The 27636-nt window shown below is 36.9% G+C and overlaps 2 protein-coding genes and 1 long non-coding RNA gene across 6 annotated transcripts in view; 2 read left to right on the forward strand and 1 right to left on the reverse strand.

Moving 5' to 3' along the window:
* Positions 1-507: 507 nt before the first annotated feature.
* LOC138133412 (kinesin-like protein subito) lies at positions 508-3599 on the forward strand. Of its 2 annotated transcripts, none has more exons than XM_069051323.1 (4): positions 508-643; positions 1447-1729; positions 1783-2020; positions 2073-3599. In XM_069051323.1, the coding sequence occupies exons 2-4, from the start codon at positions 1585-1587 to the stop codon at positions 3361-3363; spliced, it is 1674 nt and encodes a 557-aa protein (XP_068907424.1). In that variant the 5' UTR covers positions 508-643; positions 1447-1584; the 3' UTR covers positions 3364-3599. The 2 variants fall into 2 exon arrangements, with proteins under 2 accessions (XP_068907424.1, XP_068907432.1); XM_069051331.1 differs by having other exon boundaries at positions 525-783.
* Positions 3600-4667: 1068 nt separating this feature from the next.
* Positions 4668-27636, forward strand: part of Eip78C (Ecdysone-induced protein 78C) — a 37398-nt gene continuing 14429 nt past the window's right edge. Inside the window, exons 1-2 of one of the 3 annotated variants that reach the window (XM_069056321.1) lie at positions 4668-4897; positions 7264-7343. In XM_069056321.1, the coding sequence (XP_068912422.1) occupies positions 4839-4897; positions 7264-7343 (139 nt within the window). In that variant the 5' untranslated portion in view covers positions 4668-4838. Of the gene's footprint in view, positions 4898-7263; positions 7344-13366; positions 14027-27636 lie in introns of those variants that run through there. The other 2 variants (XM_069056327.1, XM_069056316.1) reach the window with 2 other exon arrangements.
* Positions 25350-27135, reverse strand: LOC138137071 (uncharacterized). Its single transcript, XR_011161542.1, has 2 exons — positions 26225-27135; positions 25350-26165 (listed from the first exon to the last, which is right to left on the reverse strand). It is a non-coding gene; the product is annotated as an uncharacterized lncRNA (long non-coding RNA).

A 27636-nucleotide genomic window follows, 5' to 3' on the forward strand; every position in this document is an offset into this window, starting at 1 on the left:
CGCACTTTTCAGCTAAAAAATGACAGTGACAGCGACAAAACTGACAGTTCACATGAAAGCGGCAAAAATGTAATAACATGGGCATGGCCTACTTCGACTACAATCATTTAGAATAACCCTGTATAAGTACAAATACAATTTTTCTAAGGTTAAAGAAATTCTTAATTATCCAAAATACGACTTTTGTGGTTTTTGAAACTCATATCTGTGTTAAAGTACAATACTTTTTTACTGTTTACTGATATTCAACGTTTTGTCTAGTCAATTGGAACAGCGGCTATCAAACTTTTGACGACCCACGATAACAAGAATTATTATATAATTCACAATGCCATTTAAAATAATTCAGTCGACGTGATAACTTAAAAACATAACACAATTAACGTTAGCCATGTAATTGTTGTGGAAAAATAAATAAATAGATAATAATAAAACGTAAATCGCTGTTTGTTTGACAATGACTGGAACAGAAAGTGATGCCTGAACGAATAAAAAGAAATAGACTCATCGCCTTGGAGTTTTTACGCAACCTTGTGTACTGCGCCTGGCGCCTGCGTGACAGTTCATTTAAATGTTAGATTTGTCCGTTACGCACCTTTTAAATTTTTGACCAGAGTTTTGACCAAGTTTAGTGAAATGGAAGGTAATAACGTGATGGACAGGAACATTTCCTATTTGAGAGCTCGCGATCCAAGTATATTAACGTTTAACCGACCTCATCTTTCGGAAGTTAGAACTAATTTAATTGAAGAGTTTTGCAATGACAACCACCAACAAGAACAAGTAAGAAAGTTACAATTCCTCAATTTACCTCCTCGTTTTAGATAAATACTCCAATTGTTCCTTGATTTTTTACACTGTAAGCGTTTGTGGTTGATTAAAATTGACATTTTAAACTAACGTAATTTGGTCTATAGTTGTCCCAGAACTGCAGCGATTTTATGGCAGAGTAATAGTTCTTATTACGTCTATTAAGAAGACCCCTGACAATCATCACTTTCGTTCTGTACCTGTCAGTTTACAGGCTAGTACCTACTTGAATGAATTTACGATTGGGGGTTGTAGCTGTGGTTTAAACCTATTGTCGGTGTCGTTAACGTTTATACAATGGTACCCTGCCATAACATCGCTGCAGCTTTGGGACAATTATATCAGTTGTCAAGAATAAAGCAAGCATCGCAAGAAGCATTTAACGATTCATTTCACATTTCTAATTGAATCCCTGGTTCTTCCATTGCTCTTGTTTGTCGTTCCGTTATTCTGTATTATGCAATCAATGGAAAATTATTAAAAAATTGGTTTTCGGGGGGAGTCTTTGTATCCTGTTTTGGATCCTAGACTTTGTGAAAATTCGGTCTATTTTAATTTCAAAATGTATGACAAGAAATCAGTCAAATATTATGAACTAAAGCAATTGTCGATCACATGTTTTTTTCGAATTTTTAGGACCACAACATTCGTGTCTTTCTTCGCATCAAAAACGGTTATGATTTTAATGATTTATACGAAGTTGAAGGCGACAAGCTTACTTCTAAAGTTCCTCCCGGTTCGAATTTCCTTCGTAACGTAAAAGAGGGCGATTCGATGCTTAAAACCTATACATTCACTAAAATATTTGGACCTGGAACCACACAAAAGGGCATTTTCGATGACGTAGTGAAACCAAAAATTTTGGACTTTATCAACGGACAGACCTCTACACTGTTAACGTACGGCGCTTCAGGATCTGGTAAGAATCAATAATTGCCGATCGTGATTTCTTAATAATTCAACAAAACTCAGGTAAAACATTCACGGTGATCGGTACCGACCAAGAACCCGGCGTGGTTCCAAGATCTCTCGAGTATCTTTTCCGCACACTCCCGCAAATCTCAAAAGATCCATTTGCCAAACCGCTGCCTACTGGAGAGGTGACGATACTGAGCGACTCGGACTGCAGGAAAGAGAAACTACTGTGCGAAAGTCTTCTCAATGCCTCTTCTTCCTCGGTGGATAAAATACAACACGTCAAAACATACTCGTAATATTAGTCAAAGATAATTTCTACGCCCCTGCTAAATGACTGTTTACAGAGCTATGCAACAAAGATTGAGTAACGAACCCGTGGCCCAACTGGAAGATCACTCGAATATTTCCATAGCAGTGTGGGTCTCGTTTGCAGAAATATACAATGAACAAATCTTCGATCTGCTACAATTCGATCCGCCTAGAGGCAAACAGCGGCCCAGATTGCGTTTAGGCATGTCAAATGGGCAAGCCTATATCAAGAATTTATGCAACGTAAGCGTATCGTCCGGACAAGAAGCCTACCAAATCCTTCAACATGGTATTCACAATCTGAACTACGCCCCTACTCGGCTCAACTCCCATTCCAGCCGTTCTCATTCTATCTTCACCATAAAACTGGTGCAAGTGTCGAACCTGGACGGTGGTAGTTTCGTTAGTACTTTTAATTTTTGCGATTTGGCGGGCTCTGAACGCTCCAAGAAGACGTTGAACGCAGGTGATCGACTCAAAGAATCCAACAGCATCAACAGTTCCCTCCTAGTGTTGGGTCGCTGCATTTCCGCCGTTCGCAACTTGCAAAAACAAGACGATAACAAAATGGTACCGTTCAGAGAGTCTAAATTAACGCAACTCTTTCAAAGAGCACTGGGTGGATATGAAGACATTGCGATGATAGTTAACATAAGCCCTTCAAGGGAAATGTTCGACGAGTCGCAGCACGTTTTGAACTTTTCAGCTGTCGCCAAAGAAATATCCATCGAACGTAAACTGGAACCGCGAAAAAAGAAAAACCGATTCTCTCAATTAGTGGAGAAAGGAAACGATGCACCATCAGAAGAAGATGATGGTAACGTCGAGCAGCTACGGAACGCCGTTTTGTTCCTGCAGAACGAATTAGAACAACAACGGAATGAGTTTGAAGTAACCGAAAAAATAAACAGAGATTATGTGATACAAGGGTATGAAAAGTTGATGGAAGAAGTGGAAGTGCACACGAAAAAGAGAATCGAAGACGCAAAGGACTATGTGCGGGTGCGATATGAGCAGAAATTGCGAAATATGAGCAGGAAGTATGAACAGTTGTTGAAGGAGTCGGAACAAAAGAGCAACGTAATAGAAATTTCGAGTTCAGATGAAGAGTCAGATGACAGTGCTTCTAATAAGAAAAAACTCCAAGTTTTGAACGACACATTGAACGAAGGGGTTCGAGACTTTAGAGAACTAAAAGAAAAGTATCAGTTATTGGAAAACGAATATATGCTTTTGAAGGAAAAGTGTTGTGAGCTGGAGACTGAACTGATGTCGTACAGGCAAGAGAGAACGGACTACGTAAATGAAAGTGATGACGCTTGTTAAAATATTTATATGTATTACCATTAAATTACAATTTTACTTTTATTTCGGATCAGACAATACACTCTCACAGTTCAACTCATCTTGATCTGAAATAAAAAAATTGTAATTTTATGGTACATAATGTTTCAATATTTCTCTATATTTTAAACTGTATTGTGTTGTTTTTTCAATATATTAGATTGTATTTTTATTTGAGATTGTACCTGACGTTAAGTAAAGAACATTTTGCAAGTTAATGTGGTTAATTATTGCTATTAATATAACGAGAATATTATGCGATTTGTAATATCGAGGACGTTGTGAGGTGACGAGGCGCTAACCGAGTCATCCTCATAGCAATGTCCGAGATGGTTTAAATCGCTAACATTCGAGTCATATTCAAAGCTTTATCGTATCATTGTATCTAACATATTACGAGCAACGAGCGCGTAACTAATGTAATGTATTATTATGAGTGACTAATGTATTATAAGTAACTAAGGAAGCTTGAGTTATTCGAATATTATGGTCTTCAAAATTATCAATAAATGTGCAACATAAAGTGATCATAATCGTTAATGATACGATAAAGTGAATAAGTTCACGCTAAATCTATACGAATTTTCACAATAACCGTTTATTGCCAATAACCTGTATAACTGGTTGCCTACATTACATTTCGTAATCTTTACGCTTTATAACATTCGTTTTGTTGATTAAAAAAAAATACAGATAAGAATAGATTTTTGAAGGGAAATAATTAGAGGTAATTGCTAATTGATTCTATTTCTTTTTGCGTTAACTGAACACATGAACGTATAATAGATATTTTATGTATATACTTTTTTTTTGAGTTAAAACTTGATTAAAATTTTTCAAAAAGTCTTGAAATAGGTATGTTGTTATTTAATATTTATTTATATTGTATCATGCCACACCTAAACATTTTTAATTGTAGCTAGAGTTCAGATACCCATTTTTATTCAAGCACAACCAGAAACGAACTCAATTAAAATTTAAAAACAAATAGACTGTTCTGCAAATATGTTTTTATTTCGTATATTTTTATGAGGGAGTACGATCGGTCCCTGCGACTCGTACTGATCTCTTCATCGGTACAACCCTCTCGCGACATGCTATTCTAGCATCGCAACATGCACCACTCATCATCCCTCATTACGCTTAGTTATGTCATTCATAAAATCCGACATCTAGACAGCCGGAGTTCGTCAAGCGGCTGAAAAAAAAATCGTATATCCTCTGTGAACGCATCACAACACGAGCAAAACACCCCACGAATGAAGCGAAGCTCCGACATGCGCACAGCACCGGCAAAGGCAGGCACCGGCACAAATATCGAATAGCAACTCGTCGAACAACCCCTAAAATGCAGCCCCGTTGAGGCTCGCCGCGATCCGGTTCACCTTGGCAGTAGAGCGCGCGAGTGACGATGGCATCAGGGTGAGAATGCAGTGTGAGCAGCCCCCTGGTCAGCCATGGAGCCCTCCAGCTCGACACCGAGCTCGCCGGGAAATGCAGATTCCACCTTCACCAGGTACGGCTTGATCGATTCGTGTGTTTGTGCTATGCGTGTGTGAGGGTGCAGTGTCTCCGACGATGCTTCGGGGGAGGGGCGGACTCGTACCCCCGTGACCCATTTTTCTACCTGGTGCAGTTATTAGACGCTCCTCAATTATTCATGGACACATTTTTTAACGGCAAGGCCTCCGACAATTTTCTCCCTATTGCTTATGAAATATGCAGGAAATTGGTTTATCCTTGCGCATTAACACTAAGCACAAGGACGGACCGTTTTGACTACAGTTTTTTTGATCTCACATGAGAAGTATAATGATATGTACTTTAATTTTTCAACAATAAATTTTTTCCAATCATTGTGTACCATATTGATTATAATCGAATATATATCTTTTTTGAAACTACAAAATTTCGATCTTATTGATTTGACAGGAAAAGCAAAGCAGAGCAAAATCCAAAACATTTTGCATAGAGAACATCCAAAGTGTTGCATTATAATAGATCTAATCGTAAATAATTTTAAATACTCTTCATGGTGTACCTGAATGGCTCTTTAGTTTATACGGACTTGTTCCAGTGAGCTTTTACACTATTTTACAGCGTGCTTAAAATGTTTAGTGCCGTAGATTTATTACCTTGTACAAGAAATACGTTTTCATTAGTCCCGTCTTAGTCCAACGCAACAAATGTTATGAAATAATATCTAATGACGTGATAATATCATATTTTCGATTAGACATTTGAATTTAAATTGACTTTACATTCCTCTATAGTTCATCAGAAGATACTTAAACCGTATAATTTTTACAAGTACATATTTGTTTTATTTAAAAAATTTCATGTGCCATAATAAAATATTTTCAATTTTCTTTAAGACTGTATTGTAAATTTAAGCGTAGCTGGTCTTGAGGGTTTGAAATTAGTTTTAAGATAATTTTTAAATCTTAAACTTCATGGGGACATCAAACTGATGTGCAAATGTATGGAACAGAAAACAAACCCATTAAAATTAAAAGTGTCTTATTTGTAATCGTGTGAACCTGACTAGCCACAATGTAGCTTTTCGCACATTAGCTGTGCTAATTAAGTCTTCACATGCAACGTTTTCTTTCTGAATAAACAATTAAAATAAATGCTGGAAAGAGTACTACTGGCATCGTTTTCAATTATAGAATTCCTGATTTCCTTTGAATTATTGATTGATAATTAAAACCAATCAAAAAGAGCGGCGCACTACCAAGCTTTTGGGCGCTTCAAAAATCCGTAATTTTATTACCACATATTCTCGCTGCATTAATATTTTTATGTTAATGTTAATGGATTATAAAAATTAATTTTGTTAATCAATAATGGTACCGCAGACAGCTGTACATCTAATTAACATTCATTGTGGTTAATTTTCTTATTTAAACTTGTCGAATAACAAGCGACGTAACTAACGAGTCGAGAATACATACGAGTACATCCATTCTGACGTAGGAGAAATAAGTTTCGGCGATGTAGTGCGGCCCTAATGAAAATCACTTCACGACAGTAAAAGGGAGTAGGTAATGTTTAGGATCTGGCCACATTCTTTACACTAAGCACAAACTGAAAAACGTTTTCGTCAGTTGTAAAATTAAATTATCGTGTCTAATTGAAGCCATGCTCCTTTTGATCACGTAGAACGACTCAAACGTTTATGAGGATGTCGCATTCATTCGTTGAGGTGTCAGAAACAACGATTTTAATTTTCCGAATTCTCAAAGAATAGTCGAAAGGATGATCACGAAAAAGAGAGATCCAATCGCTAACTTTTTTACTCCTCCAACGTTTTGCTCGACTTCATTCGCATCATACATTATTTTTCTCGCTGTGAAAAAAATATAAATAACACTCAGGTGCTCTAAATTTTGGAGAAGAAAAAAACGATATATCGAACGTTCCATTTTGATTTTCATGAAGTAGTTATTGGGTTGAAAATATGTATTTAATTGACAATATCAAATGTGTGCATTACAGTTGCGTTGTTTATTGCTCTGACGAGGTGAAACCGGTAGCTTTTTGTTCCTCTTAACCGGTATAAGAGGATTCCATTTAAAAACATACTATTAGCATATTGTTGAGAATTCCTCTTGCTTAGACACTCACACTTCAACAAATTCAATTTCAAAGACGCTAAAACAACCACCCTTTACGACGTCTATTATAAATTTCGAATCGCCATTCGCCCTGACACGTTTAGAGATGTTGGAATTTAGTAACGGTATAATTTGGATAATTACAGATGCCCAGGAGCGCTAATAAAAATAACTTGTCCGAGAGGAAATTAATTGTAATTTTTGCAGCAGCAATTTATCAAATTCGTGATGTTTTCTAAACAGATCATTTTCTCGTTTACAGTGTCAAACAAGAACCGACTTCGAATCCTGCCAGTCCCCTGGAGGCGTCCAGTCCGAGTTCTATAGCACTCAGGAACAGAGGTGGGTCTCCTCCATTGGTTTTTGTTTGTTTGATTCGCAACGACGCAAATAATTTTGGAAAACGTGAGATGTTAAACGATTAGCTTTCTTCGATTACCACTAATTAGAATGGTATGAATCGGTTTTAATTTTACGTAATTAACGGTCCAAGTGGACAGGAAATAGTCCGCATCAAAACTGTATAGTCCTGTCATTAGCGTGGAATTTGAAACATTCTTTCGAAGACATACAGGACGTTCGTAAATTAAGCTCTGCATCAAAAATTGAGATCTTGGAATTCCGCTCGATCCGTCTTGAAAAATGTTTAAAATTTTTCATTCACGAATTACTCAGATAATTCAGGAATTTACTGTCGTCAGTTGTAAATTTCCCGAACGACTTTACCTCTGACATATTTTATTTCCTTACATAGTCGTCTCTAGTAATTTCATCCATTATTAATTCAAGTGTTAATGTATCAAGCATACACGTTATTGCTCTATTCTATTGCATAACAAATTTCTACAATTTATATCTAAATTACAAATTACAGTTTTAAACCTTCAGTACAGTGTGGCGAGCGATAGTGTTTTGTTTAATTAAAACAACTTCTAATAAAACACTCTTTTTGAAGATTTTCTTCACAGTTAAGCGCTATTAAATCCTCGAATTCTTGCTGAAGCCGCTATAATTACATCCGCCTATAAATTAATAAATCTGAGAAGACAAGTTTTTTTGTATTGTCGCGCCCATGTTTGTTTAATTCGGGAACAAGTCTTCTTGCGAAAGGACATAATTTATTTAAAACAATTTAATACATTTTTATTGGAAGAGAGACATCATGAATACATAAGTCGACCGGTCCCATTCGACAAGAAATATTAAACGACGTAAAAAACAGATCCACCAAGACAAAAATTAAAAGTGGTGTTTAACTAAAAAGCTCCAATTATCGAATCAGTGAACAAAAAAAATAATTTCGGCAGTGCTACTGTTAACGGCAAGAACTATCGCGTTTAGAAACTACTGATCAAAATTAGATTTAAGAACGAGAAGCTATTCTTGCGTTTGGATTTTTTAACTAATTAAATCTGTACACATCAACTACCCTGAAATTTTACCATTATTCACTGTCACTAAGCAAAAAAAACCTGAAACGGAAAGCATAAAGCTTTTTTTTCAACGTACACACTCAACCTCTAATAAAATATTAAATTACAACGATAACATAACTGAAAACAAAGATAACAACCAGACATACGATAATATCATGGAACAATAATTATTTGTACAATTAATATTTGTCATGTAAGGCAACATTTCCACCAATAAATAATAAATTCGTTAGAACCATTTGCTCTCTTCGGTTTTTACTGGACAATCAGGCAATTGCAAAAATTAATTTCTCATTATACGTAAAACTTTCTATTAATTTAAATTCGAATTGTCCACACTTTTGTGCACAAGACTTCCTGTTGCTTTATTAGATTACGCATTGGCGACCCCAATAAAATAACAAACAAATAAATCAATAAGCGTAATTTCTTATTCTTGTATAAGACTTGACTTAACTCGTAACGTTTGCTTATTATTTATTAAAATCTGGTTGAAAGGAGGGATAGACTGAAATTTCTTTGCACCTAAACCAATTGAAATGTTAATAGCGACAATAATAAAATATCGAAATTTTGTTATGTTTAGTTAATTCATGTTGTTTGATTTTTTAATTGCATTGTTGAATTGAGCCAATCCCGAATCTGTTTCAAAGTCTAAGATTTATTGTAATTGATTTGTTTACAGTTACGTCAGACAACGAACATGAAAAATAACGTTTGCGGTTATGTTTTGTTGATGGATATTGTTTTTTGTGTTACTAACAATAACTAATTGTCTGCAACCACTATGATTAAGAGAATTCCAAGGGAATCTAATGATCTGAATACATCTAAGAAAAACAATAAATACTAAGGTCTTAAATCTTGCAAAAAATTTAATGAGCATAATAAGTAACAACAATCGATCGAACAGTTTCTTAAAATTTAGTAAATTTGAAGGAACACGGAGCCGCTGCTTGATTCATAAATTCTTTTTGAAGTGAAAACTTCTTTAGGCGCGCCACATACATTTTATTCCCAGGCAGTGAATTAGTTTCATGCGACACGGTAAAATCGTTCGCAGCACAAGCGAAAATCGTTCGCAGATCAGCGACACGGCAAGCTAAAATCAAGGGAGTCGAGTTTTTTAGCAGAGCGAGCGAAAATCAACTGTGTGTCACGTGTCAATTTTAAATTTTCATTGTACGTTGTGTTGTGACCTGACTGACCTCAGTGCAGAGCTGCAGGAGGAACTGTACTGGGTGGGGCATCGTATACGCGCACGCGAGAAATCGCGACTTCTAATTAAATAAAATTGCCGAAATTTTCCAGACTTACCTGGCTATTGGTAAGGTACATTTCATAATTTTTTGATAATTTTTCACTTACAAACAAAGCCAAAAAAATTAAAATGTAAATTTCAACCAAAAAGTCAAATTCTGATTTTTATACTAACCTATCCAGATTCACTTCCTATAATTATTTACGAAATCTACGGAAAAAATACCAATTAGATTTTGAATTAAACGCAGTTTTACATTTCAACTTTCAAAATCATTTTTATTTATGACCTGCTACTTGTGCTGTCGTAAATTTAGGTGACAATGGAAATTGTCAATTTTATGGCAAAAAGGTTTAAAACGGTCGGCTATACCTTTGTTGGGAAATTATACCATTGTGCCGTAAATCACCCGTCTGGCTTACGTTTAAATAAAAAAGCGAATTATTTAGCTAACCAAGTCAAAATTTGTAATTGTGCCACCAGGGTTTGATGGGCTAACAAATACAGATTCATTTAGTGTAAAAACTTTTTAGGTAAATTAACAGTTAATTTCAGAAAACTAATAAAACTGTTACGGCCTTATTTATTAAACAAACAATTTTTTAAAAATTCTCAAATATACCTTATCAATAATTAGTCAGGTATATAAAATTTCGCCAATATTATTTAATTAGAAGTCGAGATTTCTCGCGTGCGCGTATACGATGCCCCACCCGGTATATGCAGAATATTTGACGAGTGATAATGAGCCTAACGTAATTTAAAATGCAACCCACACTATATTTCCGAAAAAAACTGGCTACTGAAATTAAAATGTCCGGCTTTTTTTGAAAATGTATTGTGGGTTGAATTTATTATTCCGTCACGCTCATTATCACTCGTGAAACACCCTGTATAGTTTTATAAACGATAAAGACACGACAAATATTGTAAGTTTACAGATGAATGTAGGATTTAATACGTAATTCTCAACTACACTCACCGGCACAAAAAGCGACTCATTATGATTTCTTTAATAAATAATCTTGAAATTATATTTGTGCTTTTTTTTTTTTAATAATATTTAAATTGTGATAATTTTCAAAAATCGGGAGTGCTATGGTCACCATGGCAACTGAATTGTTTTGTTTAAATAAATTATTGAAAAGTTTGCGCTACTTCCATGTTGTTTTTGTCGGTTGTTTTACGTGTTAAAATTTTTAATTTGACAATACGAGATACTAATTCAAAATACTGTTCAAATTTTGACAATTTTTTATAACATAACATTTTTTTCTAAAAAAATAACTTTTATCATTTTTCATTAAAATCTTATTTCCTGTGTTTAATGTTTTGTTTGTCGGATATTCTTTGGCAAAGAATAACTTAAATAGCACCTACCAATACAACATCATACCAAAAAAAAATTCTAAGACAATGAATTACTTAAAATTCAAAGTGAGTCGCGAAGTGAGTCGTTTTTTGTGCCGGTCAGTGTATTTGGCTTCAACAATTCATCTATTGGAAAAATTTGTGCAGCAAAATGTGAAGAGGAAAATGGACAAATTATCGTAATACAGGGTATTGGTATTACTATGAAAACTTGTGTTGTGTTCAATATATCATCCTCAATAAAATAAAACTTAAACATCCAAACCTAACCTCACAAATTTTGCCAGAGTGTACCTCTAAAAGCGGACTCTAAAAGCAGTTTCTATTGAAAAATACAGATTTTTGATGTTTATTTAAAAACAGCATTGGATTTAAATAATATTAATTATTTATGCCTTGCTCCTTATTCCTCCAAGTCACCCATAATGATATATTTTTTATAGAATAGGTAGGTACATATAGGTAGGTATATATATATATATATACTTTAAATCAGTAAGGAGCATCATAGAAGTTTTCACTCACACACTTTTGGTAATGAGAGACGTTTACCAACGGACCGAGGTTTACCACAAAATTGACCAGAATTCGTCCGTTGGTGATAACGACTACGAATACCTAGTTCAAACAAATTCATATTTCTGAATATCGCCTGACTTCAATCAATATTTTGTGAGAATTGTTCACAGGTGGGTTCTTCGTTTGTGTCAACACAAGCGGAACTCCGTTGTGTAATTTCTCAACAACATTAATTTTTAAGTACACTGACCGACGAGTGTTTTCACACCGATACAAAAAAAAATTGTCATCATTTATTCGAATTTGAATATGATTGTATTTAGAGGTGTCAGTAGTTCTTATCGACTTGAAGCTCTTTTGATAGTAATTATTGTAAAAAAGGCGATGATGAAAAAAGTATCTATAGCTGAGATAAGACGTTGTTGAGGTTTTGTGTCTTTGGCAAAATGACACGATATTGTGCAGCATCCTATTTATAAGTGGCCAACGTCAAGGGAGAAGCCCCAACTCCGCCGCAAGAACAAAAAGGCGTGAATCGGTTTTTCTCACGATTTATAATTACTCTGTGCGCGCTAATAATGCGCTTCCTAGTGATGTTGCTGATTCGATAGCACATGAACGATTCTCTTTTTGTGAATGCTCTGGCACTCGTCGGAGGTGAACGTCCGCGGTTATTCCTCTTTCTTCGGAGCCTCTGGCAGCGCTGCCAGCTATTACCGGTCGAGGCACTAGGTGCCTTCCTTACCTACACACCAACCAGAATATCTCCGGTGCGTTTTCCACCGATGATCGAAATCTCGACCATGAATATTCAGCGTTACGTCACGGAGCCATTGGCCTTTTTCGCCGACGGTGATGGCGGCCATCAACCGACACCTGCCGTCGATGATTTTTTTGCAACATCCTAACGCTACCGACGAAGTTTGGTCGCTGGATGCTAAAATACGAATCGTAAGATAATTACCGTGTGTTGTGTTTACGAAGCTGAGGTGAGTTGGAGTCTGATCGCATCCGAGTGTGAATGAACTTTGACTAGAACCGGTTCGCAGGAGCTTTACACACGTGTACATGCTGCCTCATCTCTTCAATTGGTGGATTCGGCGAAGGTTCAGCTGAAAAAGTACGCATCCCTCGTTCGTGGGGTGTGCTCCACGCGGAAGGCCTCAATTTTAGACGAATCGGAATCTGTTCCGGACCAGCGGAGTAGACCTTTTTGTTCGGGTTTAATTGCTCCACGAACAAGTTGAAAAAGTTTGCAATTTATTTCGGAGAAAGTAAAGAGTTTTTCCCGGATTGAACTTTATCGAGACAATGAACGTTGCAAATTGTTACTTCTTTCAGTTCACTTGTTTCGAGTCTATTATTAAATATCCTTGTAACATATGCGAATGCTGCTGATTTCCTGATTCCAATTTAGAAGTCATCACCTTCTGTACCTCATGTTCTCTTCGTTGCACCGAATTCTCTTACAAATTTGTCAAACAAGATGTCGATGGTCGTTCTGTTTGTTCTTCGAGAAGTAACCCAACTTAGAAAGAAGATTTTGGGCCTGATACTCCTACACTTTTGAAATGATATTCTCCGTTTGTGATTCGTAAATTGCAACTTTTTTTTGTTCAGTCTTTTCGAGTCTTCTCATGAACTATCCTTGCGAAGACGGTTGCCGATTTCCTGATTCCAATTTGGAAGTGCTCATCATCTGCAGCTTTCGTGTTCTTTGTTGCCACAGAAGTTGTCGTCGAGTGCGATTCCGCGCGTCGCTCTGTTGCTGTTGTGTTGTTCGTCGAGTGCACCAGGTTGGACCGAGATCCGGACGTCCTGAGTACGCTCGTTTCGGACCTGGTGCTCGCTCCTCCTCTTGCGCTGCCGCCTCGTCTCTCGGCCGAAGATAACAAGATTTGCATTCTTATCGTGATTTGGGCTCACTCGCTCCCATCCCGCCTCCTCGTCCCGTGCGTGGGTCAATGAACCAGTGCCGGTAGCATGGCCACCGCTTCCCTCCTCTCTCTCCGTGGCACTTACCTGCCGAGGAACCCAGCAGCGAGCATTAGTAGTACGGGATTATACAACCTCGAGTGCGATGCCGACGATGCTGCTATGGACCTGGTGCTAGATCACGTGGCGATGCGTCGCGACGCGTGCGCGCCCCCAACCACCTGTCGGGGATGTGAGTGACGTAATGGATGTGTTTAAGATTGAACAGTCGATCGGGGGCGGCGTGCCCTCCCCGGACAAGATCACCCCGGAAGTGTCCTTCGATGCAGGATCGGAGTTCAATTTGAGTTTCTTCGACACCGACAGCAACACTCAGGGTTTCAGCGACCCGGGATCGGTGGGGTCGACGTCGGCGAGCTCTCCGCCGCCGCTCAAACTTACCCCCTTGCCGGGGACCAGCGCCCCCAGTCAGGGGTTGCTCTCGCCCCCCGCTGTCAAACAAGGTATTCACACACCCAGGTTTTCTAGGGGACCCAGCGATCACGCCAACTATTTAGGGTTAGGGGAGTGCAATGTGTGACGAAACTTTTCATTGACCACGAGTGACGACCAGCGTTCAATGTCAAGTAAAAAGAATCTTTCCGTTGAAAAAGCTTCGAACGTACGGTCACCGGGCTTTATCGCTTGTCCGAATCATCTATTCTTGTGAATTCACAACAGGACGATGTTTGCATAAGATGCATCAATATTAAATTTGGCAGTCATTGGACCCGAGTACCTGACCAGATTCGCTTCACATTTCTTTTGAAACGTCTCAGTTAGATCGCACAAGTGGAACCTGAGTTGATGATTTCTTGTGATTTTTCAGTTTTACGTCGAAAACATAAAAATATTTTCACACTTCTTTTTCTTCTGAATAACATTCTGCACAAAAACAACTGAACGAATGCAAAGCAATTTTCGTAGCGGTATTTACGTGATGTTTTATCAAAAAATCTAATTTCAAACTGACTGCTGCTTTGTTTTGTCGAAAAACAAGAAAGTCTTTTGTAAAATACTATGGGAACCGCTTTTTCTCGCCAATGTAAATCTAAACTGAACTTTAACATTTTATTTCTGCAAAAGTGAACTCTTTCTACATCATAGTCGCAATTTAGATGACAATGATTCTTTTAAATACATTCCGAGCCTCATTTTGCATCTCTTATCTTAAAATAATTACCTACCTATGTAATTTTAACAAAAATTGTAAAACTGTGCTTTGCTTGCACACTTACAGAAGTGAGGCAGGCTCGGAGATTGCAAGTACCATTTTTTTGTTGAAATCTAACTTAACGGACTGCACTTTATGTAACCATAAATTTAAAGTTATTGCTCATTAAATTACATCTGTTGCGTTCCATCAACTAAAATTTCAACCGTTTTTGTTATTGACAGTCCTACATTGCTCTATTATTATCCCCACTACATAACATAAAAAAAAATAACAATATGATTAAAGAATTAAAATAATTTTTGTTTCTTCTGGTGAAAGTCAGTATTTTTAAAACGAGTTCATCGTATTGTCCAGTCATGAAATGAAGTGGTCATGTGTAGGTTCAGGTTCGGCACTCTATTTGTTGATACAAGAGAAAACCAACTCACATTAAAATAGAACTTGTCTCGCTTCAGCCGTTCCAGCTTCAAGAAAGGCTATTTTAGATTCCTAGTTCTGTTTCAGACAGTGAAAACACAAGAGGTGTGACAGAACTGACACGTATAATTTTTAATTAATTAAGTACAATTTATGGCGCGCTCAATTGTGGAATACTTTGTAGCAAGTCGTATTTATCGTAAATGGGTTGTTTCTCTCTTGGTACCTGTTGTAACTGTATTCGGTGCCGTAATGTGTCTCAAAGAGTTTGGATATTACGAGCTAATTCACCACAGGAATTAATGGAACGCTTCGTACAAATCCATTCCGTCTGATTTTATGCCGGCTCATGGTTTAACTACATTTAATAACAGAATACCCGCAGTCTTTGCGATGATAGTTTCTGTGTAAAAGCAATTCCACATCGGAGAGACTTTAACGATACCTACACGAATTAACGAGAACTTACCGCGAATCGTGCATATTCATCTGCGCTTTTAACATTTACACCAATCTAAAGTTCACTCGGATCAATTATAATTAAACATCGTAAATGCCTTCGGAGGTAATTTATCGCGGCCGAGCTGTGTTGCACTTATCTTCTCGACAAGCCGATTTCTTCAAACTGAATTTTGGTGGCGTGGCTTTTCCAAAACGTTTACTGTTAGGACCAGAGAAATAAAGCTTTACAGCGTGGACGGTTAAAATTCTACAAAACAATAATTCGATCCATATCTCTGATAATGTTAAGAGTAATTAATCTGAATCGTGTGTTCGATTTAATCTGTATCATGTTTGTTGTGTCGGATTCAACAACGGTGTTTTACTGAGATATATGATTAGTCGCCGGTGTTAATGCTGCAATTGTCCCGATTTAGAAAGAACAAGTCGGTCTGATTTTATTGCACAATTATTATCTCGTTTGGATGATTACGTAAGAGGGATCAAAGCTGAGATAATTGCCTCTTCTATTGGACATGTTTCGGCGGATTCGTGTGTTTCGGTAAATTTTCTGTAATCATGGGCCAGTCCATTAAACGATTTCGTTTATCTGTTTCTTCTGAGAGAATGTTGGAGATTTCAACGTCAGATTTTAATGGCGTTTCCAGTTTTCGTGTCAGGTTCTTAAAACCTTGAACGTTTTCAAAATTTCAACAAATTTCAATTCTCTCATCCACAAGATAAAAGAAAACAAACAGAATAAGTGAAAGAAAAAATGATTTTTTTTGGGAAAATTCCTATTAGAATTATAGGAAGACCACACGTTCTCACAAGTATTTTTTATATCACGAAGAATACCCGGAATAAGCTGGAAAGATTGTTTGTCGTAATTTTACGAAAAATTCCAACAACGTCAACCTCCATGTCCCTGTCCTTGAAATAAACAAGAGATTGAGTAACAGAAATGCTAATATGCTCTCTCCCCTATCCGAAGCGTGTGAGAGCCGTGCGATTGCCTGCAGCTCTTGTTTTTGGGGAAGACGGTTCATTGGCCGGTTTGGAATCGATGCCGGCCTAAGGCCATGATGTAAAAACCTGTTTCTATAACTAAATAGCATCATCATAGGATAGAAGTACCGACGTCATGTCCGGCAAGTCCAAGATCAAGATGTCCTCAACCACCACGGAAAGACGGATCCTCGTCAACCGACGACGGTCCACTAGGGTCACACACGACAGATAGATTAGTTTTTCTAAACGCTCATAACGGAACCGTCCATGTTCCTGACAACACCAAAGATTAACTGGTTCGGTTCTGCAAAGAAGATAATTGCTCACTTGGTCGATACCGGTTGTCTTATAACCGACTCCGTCTATGTGTTGGTGTTACATAATACGAAATTGCCACTGAAAGTAGCAACCACCTTATTACTCCATTTTTGCTGCATTCGACGAGATCATAGCGAAATAAAGTAAAATCGTTATAGATGTAAATTGTCACAATGACGTTTGGTTGGTATCAGCTAAAATTACTAGGCGCGCTTCTCGGGATTTTTGAATTTAAGTTTTTGTTCTGGCGCCAATCGTCAAATGTGATTTATACTCGGATTTATACAAGTTATAAATTCGAACATTTTATTGAAAGAAAAATGAGTTCACAAAAGAAACGAACATTGCTTTCCGCAAGAGAAAAAGTGTGGGTGGTTAACTGCTACAATGAAATGCAATTTAATCTTTATTATAATCTTTTAACAATGTTTTCCATGTTCTGGAGTATAACCTCACTCTTAGCATTTGACATACGTACAGTCTCAGCAAAAACAGTAGGTAAATATTTTGTTACTTTTTTTAGCGCTACAGTCACTGAATTTTTAAAAACTTCACAAAAAATTCACATCTATAACGATTTTACTTTTTTTTTTAGTTAGGTACTACATGTAAACTCTCAACTCTTTTTTGTAGTTTTTCTCGAACATCTTTAATGTTGGCTTTTCCACTTTCGTTTTTAACTCTCGTTGCATTCATCGCACCTTATTCATCTTTTTCTCTTAATTTCACGTTGTCTCGTTCGGCTTCGAAGCAATCCCCAATTGCTCCGAGGGCATTAAACCAGAACCAATCGATTCGTTGCCGAATTCTGTTCCGTGCAATACGTTGCACTCGAAGTATTCCTCGGTTATCAATAAAAATGTCCTTGGAAGATCGACGGCCCCGCCGAAAGTGTCAATATTTGTAAGAAGACACGCTTTTTCTAATCTAATTAACACTCTGATCTTCGTGGCCATCTGGGTTTTCTTCTCTCGACCGAAGTGTCAATTGGACAACGCTCCTTCAGAATACCGATGGATAATTATGAAATTTCTAAAACCTTAAGACAAATGCTTCCTGTTTGGTAAAAGGTGCAAGCGTACACACGAGCTAATTTGATTTTACAACAAGTGCCAATGCGCAGAGAATGAAACGGTTTAAATGGAGAGTGGGGAAAGTGGGTTATGCAAGGAGTAATTGTGAATTTACCTCATGATACATAAATCCTTTTGTTGGCTGAAACACAAGTCGAAATTTTAGAATTACCGTGTAATTCTAAAATTAAAAGCGAAAGATGCTATTTTGGCCTTTCATAGTTATTTATTTATTTATTTTTTTTTGGCTAGCACAAAGAGTTTTTTTTGATACGATCATACAAAAAGTAAGAAGAAATTGGTCCATTCGGTATACTAAGAGGGAATAAACGCACTTAATTTGGGAGAAAGTATCCTCAAGAACCATTCTATTGTGAGTTTTACGCCAAACTATATCGTCGGCGTCATTATGTTCTTCTATCCAGAAACTTTCCATTCTCTTTTATTTACAAACAAACCATTCATCCTTTGTTCGAAATAAATAACTGTACAACCGAGATGAAATTTTTTGGTCATTGTTGTGAAAGATTAACTGCATCAAAAGATTTTCATTGCGAGGATTAATCGATTGTGTTAAATTGTCTATCACCAGTGCCGCACATTTCTCGACATCAAAATACATATTCACAACCGACACGAGACTAAATTAACAATAACGGACAGAAAAAGTTAATTCAACACAAGTTGTTCTTTATATTTATGTTTCTCGTTTGAATAAAAAAAATCGTCATTATTTTTATCGCGCGTTCAAACGTAATCCTGGGTTGGAAAGGCGTTGGAAACCGTCAATTGTTGCGCTTTTTTAAAGCGTAGATTATTAATTGGAGCATTTTGACAGCTAACCTAAAATTTAGAGCAAAAAATCTTTCCTATTTTTTTCTGTGCAATTAACAATAGGATAACTTAACGATTCCTTGTCTGGAAGCAAATATCTAAGGGCACCTTTTGCTGAAAACAAACATGTTCAATTGTGTCCAGATTAAACATAAACAAATGTCATTTCTCATTTGTGACAAACGGCGGGAAATTCAAACTTTACACTGTTCTAAACGGTTTACTTTTTCCAACGCCTACTCAGCCCAGGATTTCATTTGAACGCGCGATATTTACCAAACGTAAAACTTCGTTAACAAAATTAAGATAGTCGAGAAAAGCCAGGAAATTAGTCATTTTCTGGCTGGTTGATTTGTAACTGATTTTTCAGAACAGACCGATTAATGATCGTTTAATAAAAAGCAAAAATAAACTGAGAAACAAATTGCTGATGCAGTTTTTGCAAGAGGTGTCAGTGTGGATGAGATGGTGCTGCAGAAGGTGCGGTTTATGGCTTGGTCAAGCGTTTCGAAAGTAGTGGAAATGATATGGAAAACAATACGGCCAGTGGTCTACCACTAATGGCGACGCCGATGAAAAAGTTAATGATCTTCGTTAAGCGATGGTGTAAGAGAATACCCACGTCTTTGAAGTGTCGGTTATTAGCAGATTTTTTGTGTAGCCGTGATGTAAATAAAACGAGTGGCAATTTGATTTTAGCAATTTCTCCTTTACTAACAATTTTACTTTGAGTTATTGAAAAATATCTTGTACTGTATTTCCAGAAATGCATTTTTACTATCGATTTCCGAGCGAGTGGTCGACTAAATTCACACTTCCTGCTCCAGCGCGACATCGATCCGGTCGCATATTCCACCGTCGTGATGGCATTTCCATGCAAGATGCAGTTCTGTCGATAGTTATGTACTTAAATTGCACATATACATACATTCACCGTTCTCTCACGGGAAACTGCCGCTCATCAAGAGCAAGACGCATGTTTTATTATGTTTTAATAGTACTCCGGCGCTTTATTTACCATTGTTGGTGGAGCTTTTAGCGACGTGTGTGGACAGAGGTGAGATGTTAAAAACAGAACCGACTACGTCGACAGATTTACACTCCATCTTGGTCGAATGGAAACACCTATGCCGTCGCTTCCAAGAATTAATCCATAATATCACAAATTGCTTGTCTTGTGCCCCATTACTTGGAGTGTGATGGACCGATTAGTGTCTGTTGCGCGAAAGTGACGTGTAGAAGGGTCGTTACAGGTTATGAAAATTGATGACCGAATTGAAAATGAAACAACAATCTTTCGTGGCTTTTGTAATTTTACGAATTTCGGTAAATAACGAAAGATCAATCGTTTGCGATTACGAAAAACAAACTCTTTCCTTTTTTTTGTTTTTGTTTGGCTGAAATTTCTCTTCCTACCACGCCCCGACTGTTGGGCTTTCCCAATATCTCTCGCTTTATTCCTCCTGGAGGAGACGTATTTTTTATAGGAGTCGATAGAACTCCCATCTCCAGTGTACCAAGTCATTTTTATTTCTCCTGCAGCGTAATCGATAGTAAACGTCCCATTTTTTTCTTCCGGAGTATCGACAAAGCTGCACGATTATTCATCCGCACAACCGAATGTTGATACTATTCCATCTGTTCGTCCTGAAACTGATCTAGGATGTATCGAAACGTGTATCGTTGGAATGCTATAAAATCTTCAGGGTCCGATGTGAATTTTTCCTATCGTTGAGATTTAACCGACGAAAATCTTTCTTCTTTCTCCGGGAGCTTTCATTTTTGCGGTGCAACAAACTCATTGTTAATCTTTATCAGATGTTTATCTCTTGGATGCAGACAAGTCTCAGCCATACGCCACAGAGCATGGAATGTTCTCATAGTTGGAGGATGGATTTAGAAACGTTCTTTCCTTATTAATTTATATGTTTAAAACGAGTTTATTTATAACCATGTATGCAATTTTTTATTGGCTAGCCCACTCGAGATTCACGAAAAGACTTCCACGATCGAAGGTCATTGAGTCAACGACACTCGAAGCTTTTACATAACGCTTTTCGTGTCATTGGCAAAATTATGCTAATGGAAGTATATCCACGACATGATTTGAATGTCTACCAAACGCAAATTCGTACAAGAATTTGGTGCGGTCTCTTCAATTCTATCTTGCTCGTATTGACCAAAAAACAGTTACACTTCCATAAATTCTACAATATTTACATAGTATTAAACATTATTATTTACCTACTCTAATTAGGTAATAAGGAAAAGCAGAAATTGAAGCATAATTGTATAAAATTATCTTAGTTTGTTACACGTGGAGAATTTTAACTGCCACTATGAGTCGTTTGAAAAACAACTGAAATGCTTACGTTGTGGTGAAAATTTTTTTTGTTCGGGTAATTTAAAAGAGAAAATTGGGAAGGCGACACCTGAACGTAACAGTAACGTAACGATGCAAATTGAAACTGAACGTGCACCAAGTAACTTCTGGTTTCTTGTGAAAACTTACTTTTCTCAATCTCGTAGTAGGCAGTCAGTAAAATTTCATCGCGAAACGTACTTCTGACATATCTTCACCGTCTCGGGAACGGAAATCGACACATTTTGTAATCATCATTAATTTAAAAAAGAAATGGTAAAAAGCGGCATTTATAACGCAGCATCCTGGATTATAAAAGAAAAAGTGATAGAGCGGGCATCAATTTATCTACTTTAGATCTTTCATTTATTTAGTTCATTTTTCATTCTGGTTTCCAAATGAACCGACTGCATAAGAAACAACTATGCAAAACGCGAGCATGATGTAATGGAAATTATGCACTTCCTCTTAATCAGAAAAGCGTATAAACTGTTTAAACAACACGTTCAAGTTAATTCTGTTCATAAAATATTTACGGGGCATTGTCTGAACACAGAAGAATCTGCCAAGAGGGATTCGGAGGCATTAATTAAGTGTCCCACGAAGTAATTTCTGGGTTGTGCAACGGGAGTCTTTGGTTATTAAGCTGTTAAAATGTTCTTTCCGTTTCAACAGATGGCATTAACATAGGTAATTACTAATTATCCAGTAATTGCAGTGATAGACGGAGGTTTTGTGTTGATGTTGATGTTGCATCGCTCCGGTTCGATTTTTACCTCGATGATGACATAATCGACTCGTTATCGCTGCCGAAGATCAATTCTTGTTACGGTTCATTCTCGCGAAATTTCTCGGTTGAAGGATCGATCCGAAAATCCCTAATAATAATTGTCGACGGGATCGTCGCCGGTGGCCGTTTTCGGCAAAACGTACCGCCACCGTCACCGCTCCCCATACGTTTCCCTCGTATTGATTTTGTTAGCGGTTCGCACCGAATTAATTCACATTCCGCTATTATTTAATCGTAAAGTTGAATCATTCGCCTGAACTTGACCTTCTCGCCATTTTTATGCATGAAAGTGCCTACTTTCTCCGTGGAAGCTTCGCCTTGAAACAGAAAGTCGACACGTAAGGATGCTTTTTAGGTTAATTTCGCGTCGGTCGAGCGTTGTGAACTCGTTTCATTTGACTTTTTCAAGAAGCAGAAGAAGAGGGTGGTGCAAAACAACTGGCAGATCTTCAGCGTCCATCCGGAACGGTTACTGCGGACCATGAAAACTTCCAAGGATTTTTTCAAGGACGACGCTGCGATATTGATATTTCATCAGTGGACGGCGGATTATGGGGTTCAGCTGCTAAGCCGATGGCAGGCGAGTTTAATAATAAATCGCAGGCTGGCTAAAGAAAATTAATTTAATTCCGTCCTCTTCCGACAATCGATGTAATTTATTAACGGGATTATTACTCGTTAAAGGTGCTCGTACATCATTTCGTCGTTAGCCCTGTCACAAGGGGCACATTTTCTAGGTTAAATTACACTTATTCGCTAATCTCCGATTTATTTTCCTTCTGCTACCAATACAGTTCGCGACCTGTGGAGAGAGATAAATATGTCGGCTCACACATTTTGACATCGGCTTGTTCATAAATTTTCATACGCCTTACCTTGTAGTAGGACCACTTTTCTCAGCAAAACATACAAACATTTTTCGTTTATTTTGGTACTATTTTGATCAAAATCCGCTCACGAGTGAAATAATTTCCATATTTTTGTACGATACATACATTAACATATAAGATTACTGCGGATTTGCATCAAAAAATACAGGTGTCCCAGAACTCGCGGATCAAATTTAAAGTGTATATTCCTTGATGGTAATGAAGGTAATAAAACGTTTAGAAAAATATTCACGGTGCAACAGCTTTTTAGTTATGAATTATTCAAATTGACCAATAGAGCTCGATCTAATTTTCCCTTTACGAGAAAACTGAATACCTTCCCTCAATTGCGAAGCCACGTGTAGTACGTAAAGTCCATTCAAAAATCAAAAAACCACCACCTGTTGCTGTAGGTTGGTAAAATTTAAAAAACCCTAGGTAGATATTTTTTAATATGTACAGTTATGTAATTTCAAAATTATCGAGTACATGTCAAAAATCAAGAAGTCGACTTATTACAGTTTTTTCCACATGTGAAGATGCCTTTTTGAAATTTGGACGTCATATTTTTATATAGGTTACGTAAGTTTGACAACATAAATGTCGCTGATATTTTAGAGCACCATAATATTGTTTTTTTATCCTCTACACCGTGCTCTTCGCGATGTTATAATATTGGATTACCCTCCGGATCGACCACCCTTCTTCTAATTTGGAAAGAATGACCACTTTCGCGTATTCGGTTAGATTAGGTATTTTGTTTGTTAAAATTGACATTGATCTTTGACAAAAAATGTAAGTGCATTTTACACTGTAGAAAATTAGATGTACTCTATAATTTTGAAATTAACTGTACTATTGCGGGCAAAAAAAGTGGGACATCAAATTTCTGTCAGTTTTGAAAAATTCGATGTAGTTCAAGCTTTATTGTCATTTTTTTGACACTATTCCAGCTGATAGTTTAAAAATTTATTTTATACTCCTATTTTCCTTTTCCAAATGCCCTCTTCTTTTGATAAAGGTAGATTTTGATTGGAACTTTGCATTAAATAAATAGTCACTATGTGCTTACTTACAATCATTCCCTACAACCTACAGTACTTAATGACAACGTCAATCAATTCAAAGTAGGGTTAGAATCAGATAAGGGTTATTTCGCATTAAAAGTCAAGACAATGACGTTGATGTCCCACTTTTTTTGCCTGCAATAGTACTATGGTGGACAATAAATTTAGGCCGGCCTGTCATTGGCTTGACATCAAAATGTGAAGCTGGCATTATGTTCAACTAACCCCATTTTCGATTTTTGTAATTCTTGTCATCGTGGCAGCAATAATCAAAATTAAAATTGGGAAAAGAAGCGTGCACCAGAGAGAACTGCTACTACAAATCAGTTATGCTAGTGCGTCATGATCTGTAAGTTACGAAAAAGGCGAAGGAAACGCCAAACAGCTTGAAAAACTTCAGTTTGACAAACTGACACATCAGTCATAATGACAATAAATGGTCGCTAGCATAGATTTTTTTCAAATGTCAGAAATTTGGCGGCCTAAATTTATTGTCCGCCATAGTACAATTACGGCCACGGAATTTTGGCCGTCACTTGTCATTCCATTGACATGAGATGTAAAGCGGCCCTTACTTATTCGTAACCTCACTTTCTACTATTACAAAACTTGTCATTTTGATGCTGACTGACTTGCAAGAAAACGCGCTTCCTCATTTCGTGCAATTTTGGAACAGGGATACTATCCCCACTTTATTGAAATAGGGTATTGGTAGCATGTTCACAACTATGAATGAAGTATGACATTGACAAATTTTTGGATGTCAATTCCAAAAGTCAATCATAATGACAATAAAGCAAGGACTACATCCATTTTTTTTAATTGACATGAAAGTGACGGCCAAAATTCCGTGGCCGCAATTGTATCGTGTGTTCCAATAAAAACTCACTCGCAGTAAGCCATGACTATAGAGATAGATAGACTGGTCATGTCGATTTTAGGATCATTGGAAGTAGTTCATTTGTTACTTACAAATTTTCATCATATGTGAGTTGTGACAGATAACCTATAAATTTACTTTAGTAGTTCATTTCACATCTGGTACTAAGACATACTTCACTTTTGTCATGGCTTGCTGCGAGTGAGTTTTTTGTGGAACACACGATACTTACTATGTTGGACTATAAATTATGAAATTTATTTAATTCAAAATAAAATTCAATTGCTTTGAATTTCGTTCATATTGTTTTATTAGCAGCACGTTTCATTTATTTATTGATTCTAATTATTTCTACCGAAACATGCCCAGAAAAACAAGACACTTAATAAACATTTTATTTGTTACTAAATTGTAAACGTCATTTATTCGAACTGTCACTTGACGTTGAAAAGTCATTTTAACTGGCTAGTAGCGTTAAATTGACAGCAGACCAGTTATGAATTTAACAAGTTAGTAGAGAAATTTGAAATTTGGAAAGGATAGTAGCGTTTTTAACATTTGAACATTTTTATTTCTTTGTTTCATACAAATTAAAATTAAATGTACAATTAGAATTTCCGCTAATGTCGAACATTCCTGAAGCGGAAGTGAATTCGCTCGTCATTGGACAATTAATTGTAGAACCTCCCGAAGTGGAAGCCACATCTGTTGAGTTTCGTCCAGGAAACATTTTTTTCGCAATTTCAATTTTTTTATTGATAGAATCATCCACATAACCTTCCGCAATTCCACTACTTTTCCATCCTCCCACACGTTTTAGTGTCAAAATATCTCCACCTGCATCCACAACCATTGTTGCTGCTGATCGGCGAAATGAGTGACCTGTGTATAATTCAGGTTCTTGTAGCCCTAAGTATGTTGCAGTTTTTTTCGGTACACCGCCAATAGTGTGCTGGCCAACATTGAGGGAAATACATTTGCCATTACGGTAGGTTAAAAAGAAACGTAATTGGTCTGCTTGACGAGGACGAAGAGCTGCATATTTTCTGTACAAAACACAAGGTTGAAAACTGCAGCCCTCATCTGTGATCGTAAATCTCCTTGTTGTTAAATTCTTTGTATTCCGTAAAGTGACGATAATATATTTCTCAACATCTTCTACGTCCTTCACCGTCAACGAGAGAAGCTCGTCACACCGGCAAGCACCAAAAATTCCAAAAATTGTAATCACTTTATATAACAACCAATAGTCATCAGGAGCTTCAACAAGAAATTTTTCCACTTGCTCTTTTGTTAAAACCCTTGCCTTCTTCGGCACGTAACGCTCATTCTTTCTCTTGAGAAAAGCAATTACCTTATGAAATCTACAAATGTCAAGTTAAAATATCACTTTTTTGACAACGTCTGTAATAGGAAAACAAACCTACGAACTTCAGCATTTTCTTTAATTTCCAGGCAGCTTTTTAACATGGACCATTTCGACCACAAAGAATTGGGGCTAAATTTGTCTGATAGTTGGTGAAGATACACCAAAAGAACGTCTTCCGTTACACCAGTTACGTTATTGTTTTTCTGCCAATTTTTAAATTCTTCATATTCTCGTTCATATCTTGCTAAAGACTTCGCTGGCAGTAAACTGGAAGCCACGTTTATAGCTTCCTTTTTGATTTCTTCTGGCACGTTCATTTGAGAAAAAATCTTGACGGAAATAAACAATTTGAACAAACGGCGCGTTGTCATAGTAATTGTACTTCTAAGGTTTCTGAGTTTTGAGCAATAATTTGGAAGAAAACAGAATTTGATCATTTTTAATTTTATTTAGTTGTTTACAATTTAGTAACAAATAAAATATTATACAAGACACGCCAGGTAACTGGTTTTACTGGCTCAAGGAGGTAACTGACTCGTCTTCGACTCGTCAGTTATATCCTCCATTCGCCAGTAAAAACCATTTTACCTGGCTTGTAATGTAAAATACTATAACCTCAAAATTACAAGTCTCACCAAATTTTACACTAGACAACGTTGCCGATAGTAATTATCGAGGAAAATTCGACGTTGGTGGTTTTTTGATTTTTGAATGGACTTTATGAATCGTTGTCTGCGCTGATCTCATTAGAAGTAGAAAATCAGCGCAGACAACGTTATGAATAATAAAATTATTTTCAATTTTTATCTGGTCGACTTGTCGGATCAGCTACTTTTGAAATAACCAAAAATGGGATAATTTCGCCAAATCCAGGCGAAATATGTATTGAATCTTCACCAGGGAACGCAAGAAGTTTCTTCTTTCGGCAAAGAATGAAATATGGTTTGTTATATGACTGAAAAAGCAATTTTAACCTTGAGGGGTATGGGAAATTGATGGGAGGGAGAGGGATATGATGAATTGAATGCAGGGCCTGTGAAGTGAATCGGATTCACAAGAAATTTGTCTTGACTCCTGTGCATACTCTCTGCATCTATGTAACTATAACGTATTAGCGCAGCTAGGTACACGAGCGGGACGCGTCATCGTCGAAATGAAAGAAAAAATTTTTAGGAACATTCTTGACAAAGTTGGAGTTACACGTACGTTTTGAACAAAAGATGTGGCAGTTCTGAAAGACAGAAGACAAAACTGGATTGAACTAATCTATGTATTTATTTTAGCATCATTATCAGTAAAAATTAAAGATCCAATTTTATAACTTAAACGATGTAGAATGCAACAAATGCAATAAGAAACATGTAAAATAAAAAGAATCATTTATAGCAAGTGTTCAAAGTGGCTACCCTCCATCAGAAGGAATAGGCGAACTCGTTTTATTAAATTTTCCCTTGCCAGTCTAAGCA

This window comes from Tenebrio molitor, chromosome 1 (genome assembly GCF_963966145.1).
Source record: "Tenebrio molitor chromosome 1, icTenMoli1.1, whole genome shotgun sequence".
NCBI classification, from domain to species: Eukaryota; Metazoa; Arthropoda; class Insecta; order Coleoptera; family Tenebrionidae; genus Tenebrio; species Tenebrio molitor.

Coding starts and splice junctions, on each gene's coding strand:
- LOC138133412 (XM_069051331.1), top strand. CDS start 637: ATGGAAGGTAATAACGTGATGGACAGGAACATTTCCTATTTGAGAGCT. Junction 1,730..1,782: donor GTACGGCGCTTCAGGATCTG/GTAAGAATCAAT, acceptor AACAAAACTCAG/GTAAAACATTCACGGTGATC. Junction 2,021..2,072: donor CAACACGTCAAAACATACTC/GTAATATTAGTC, acceptor GACTGTTTACAG/AGCTATGCAACAAAGATTGA.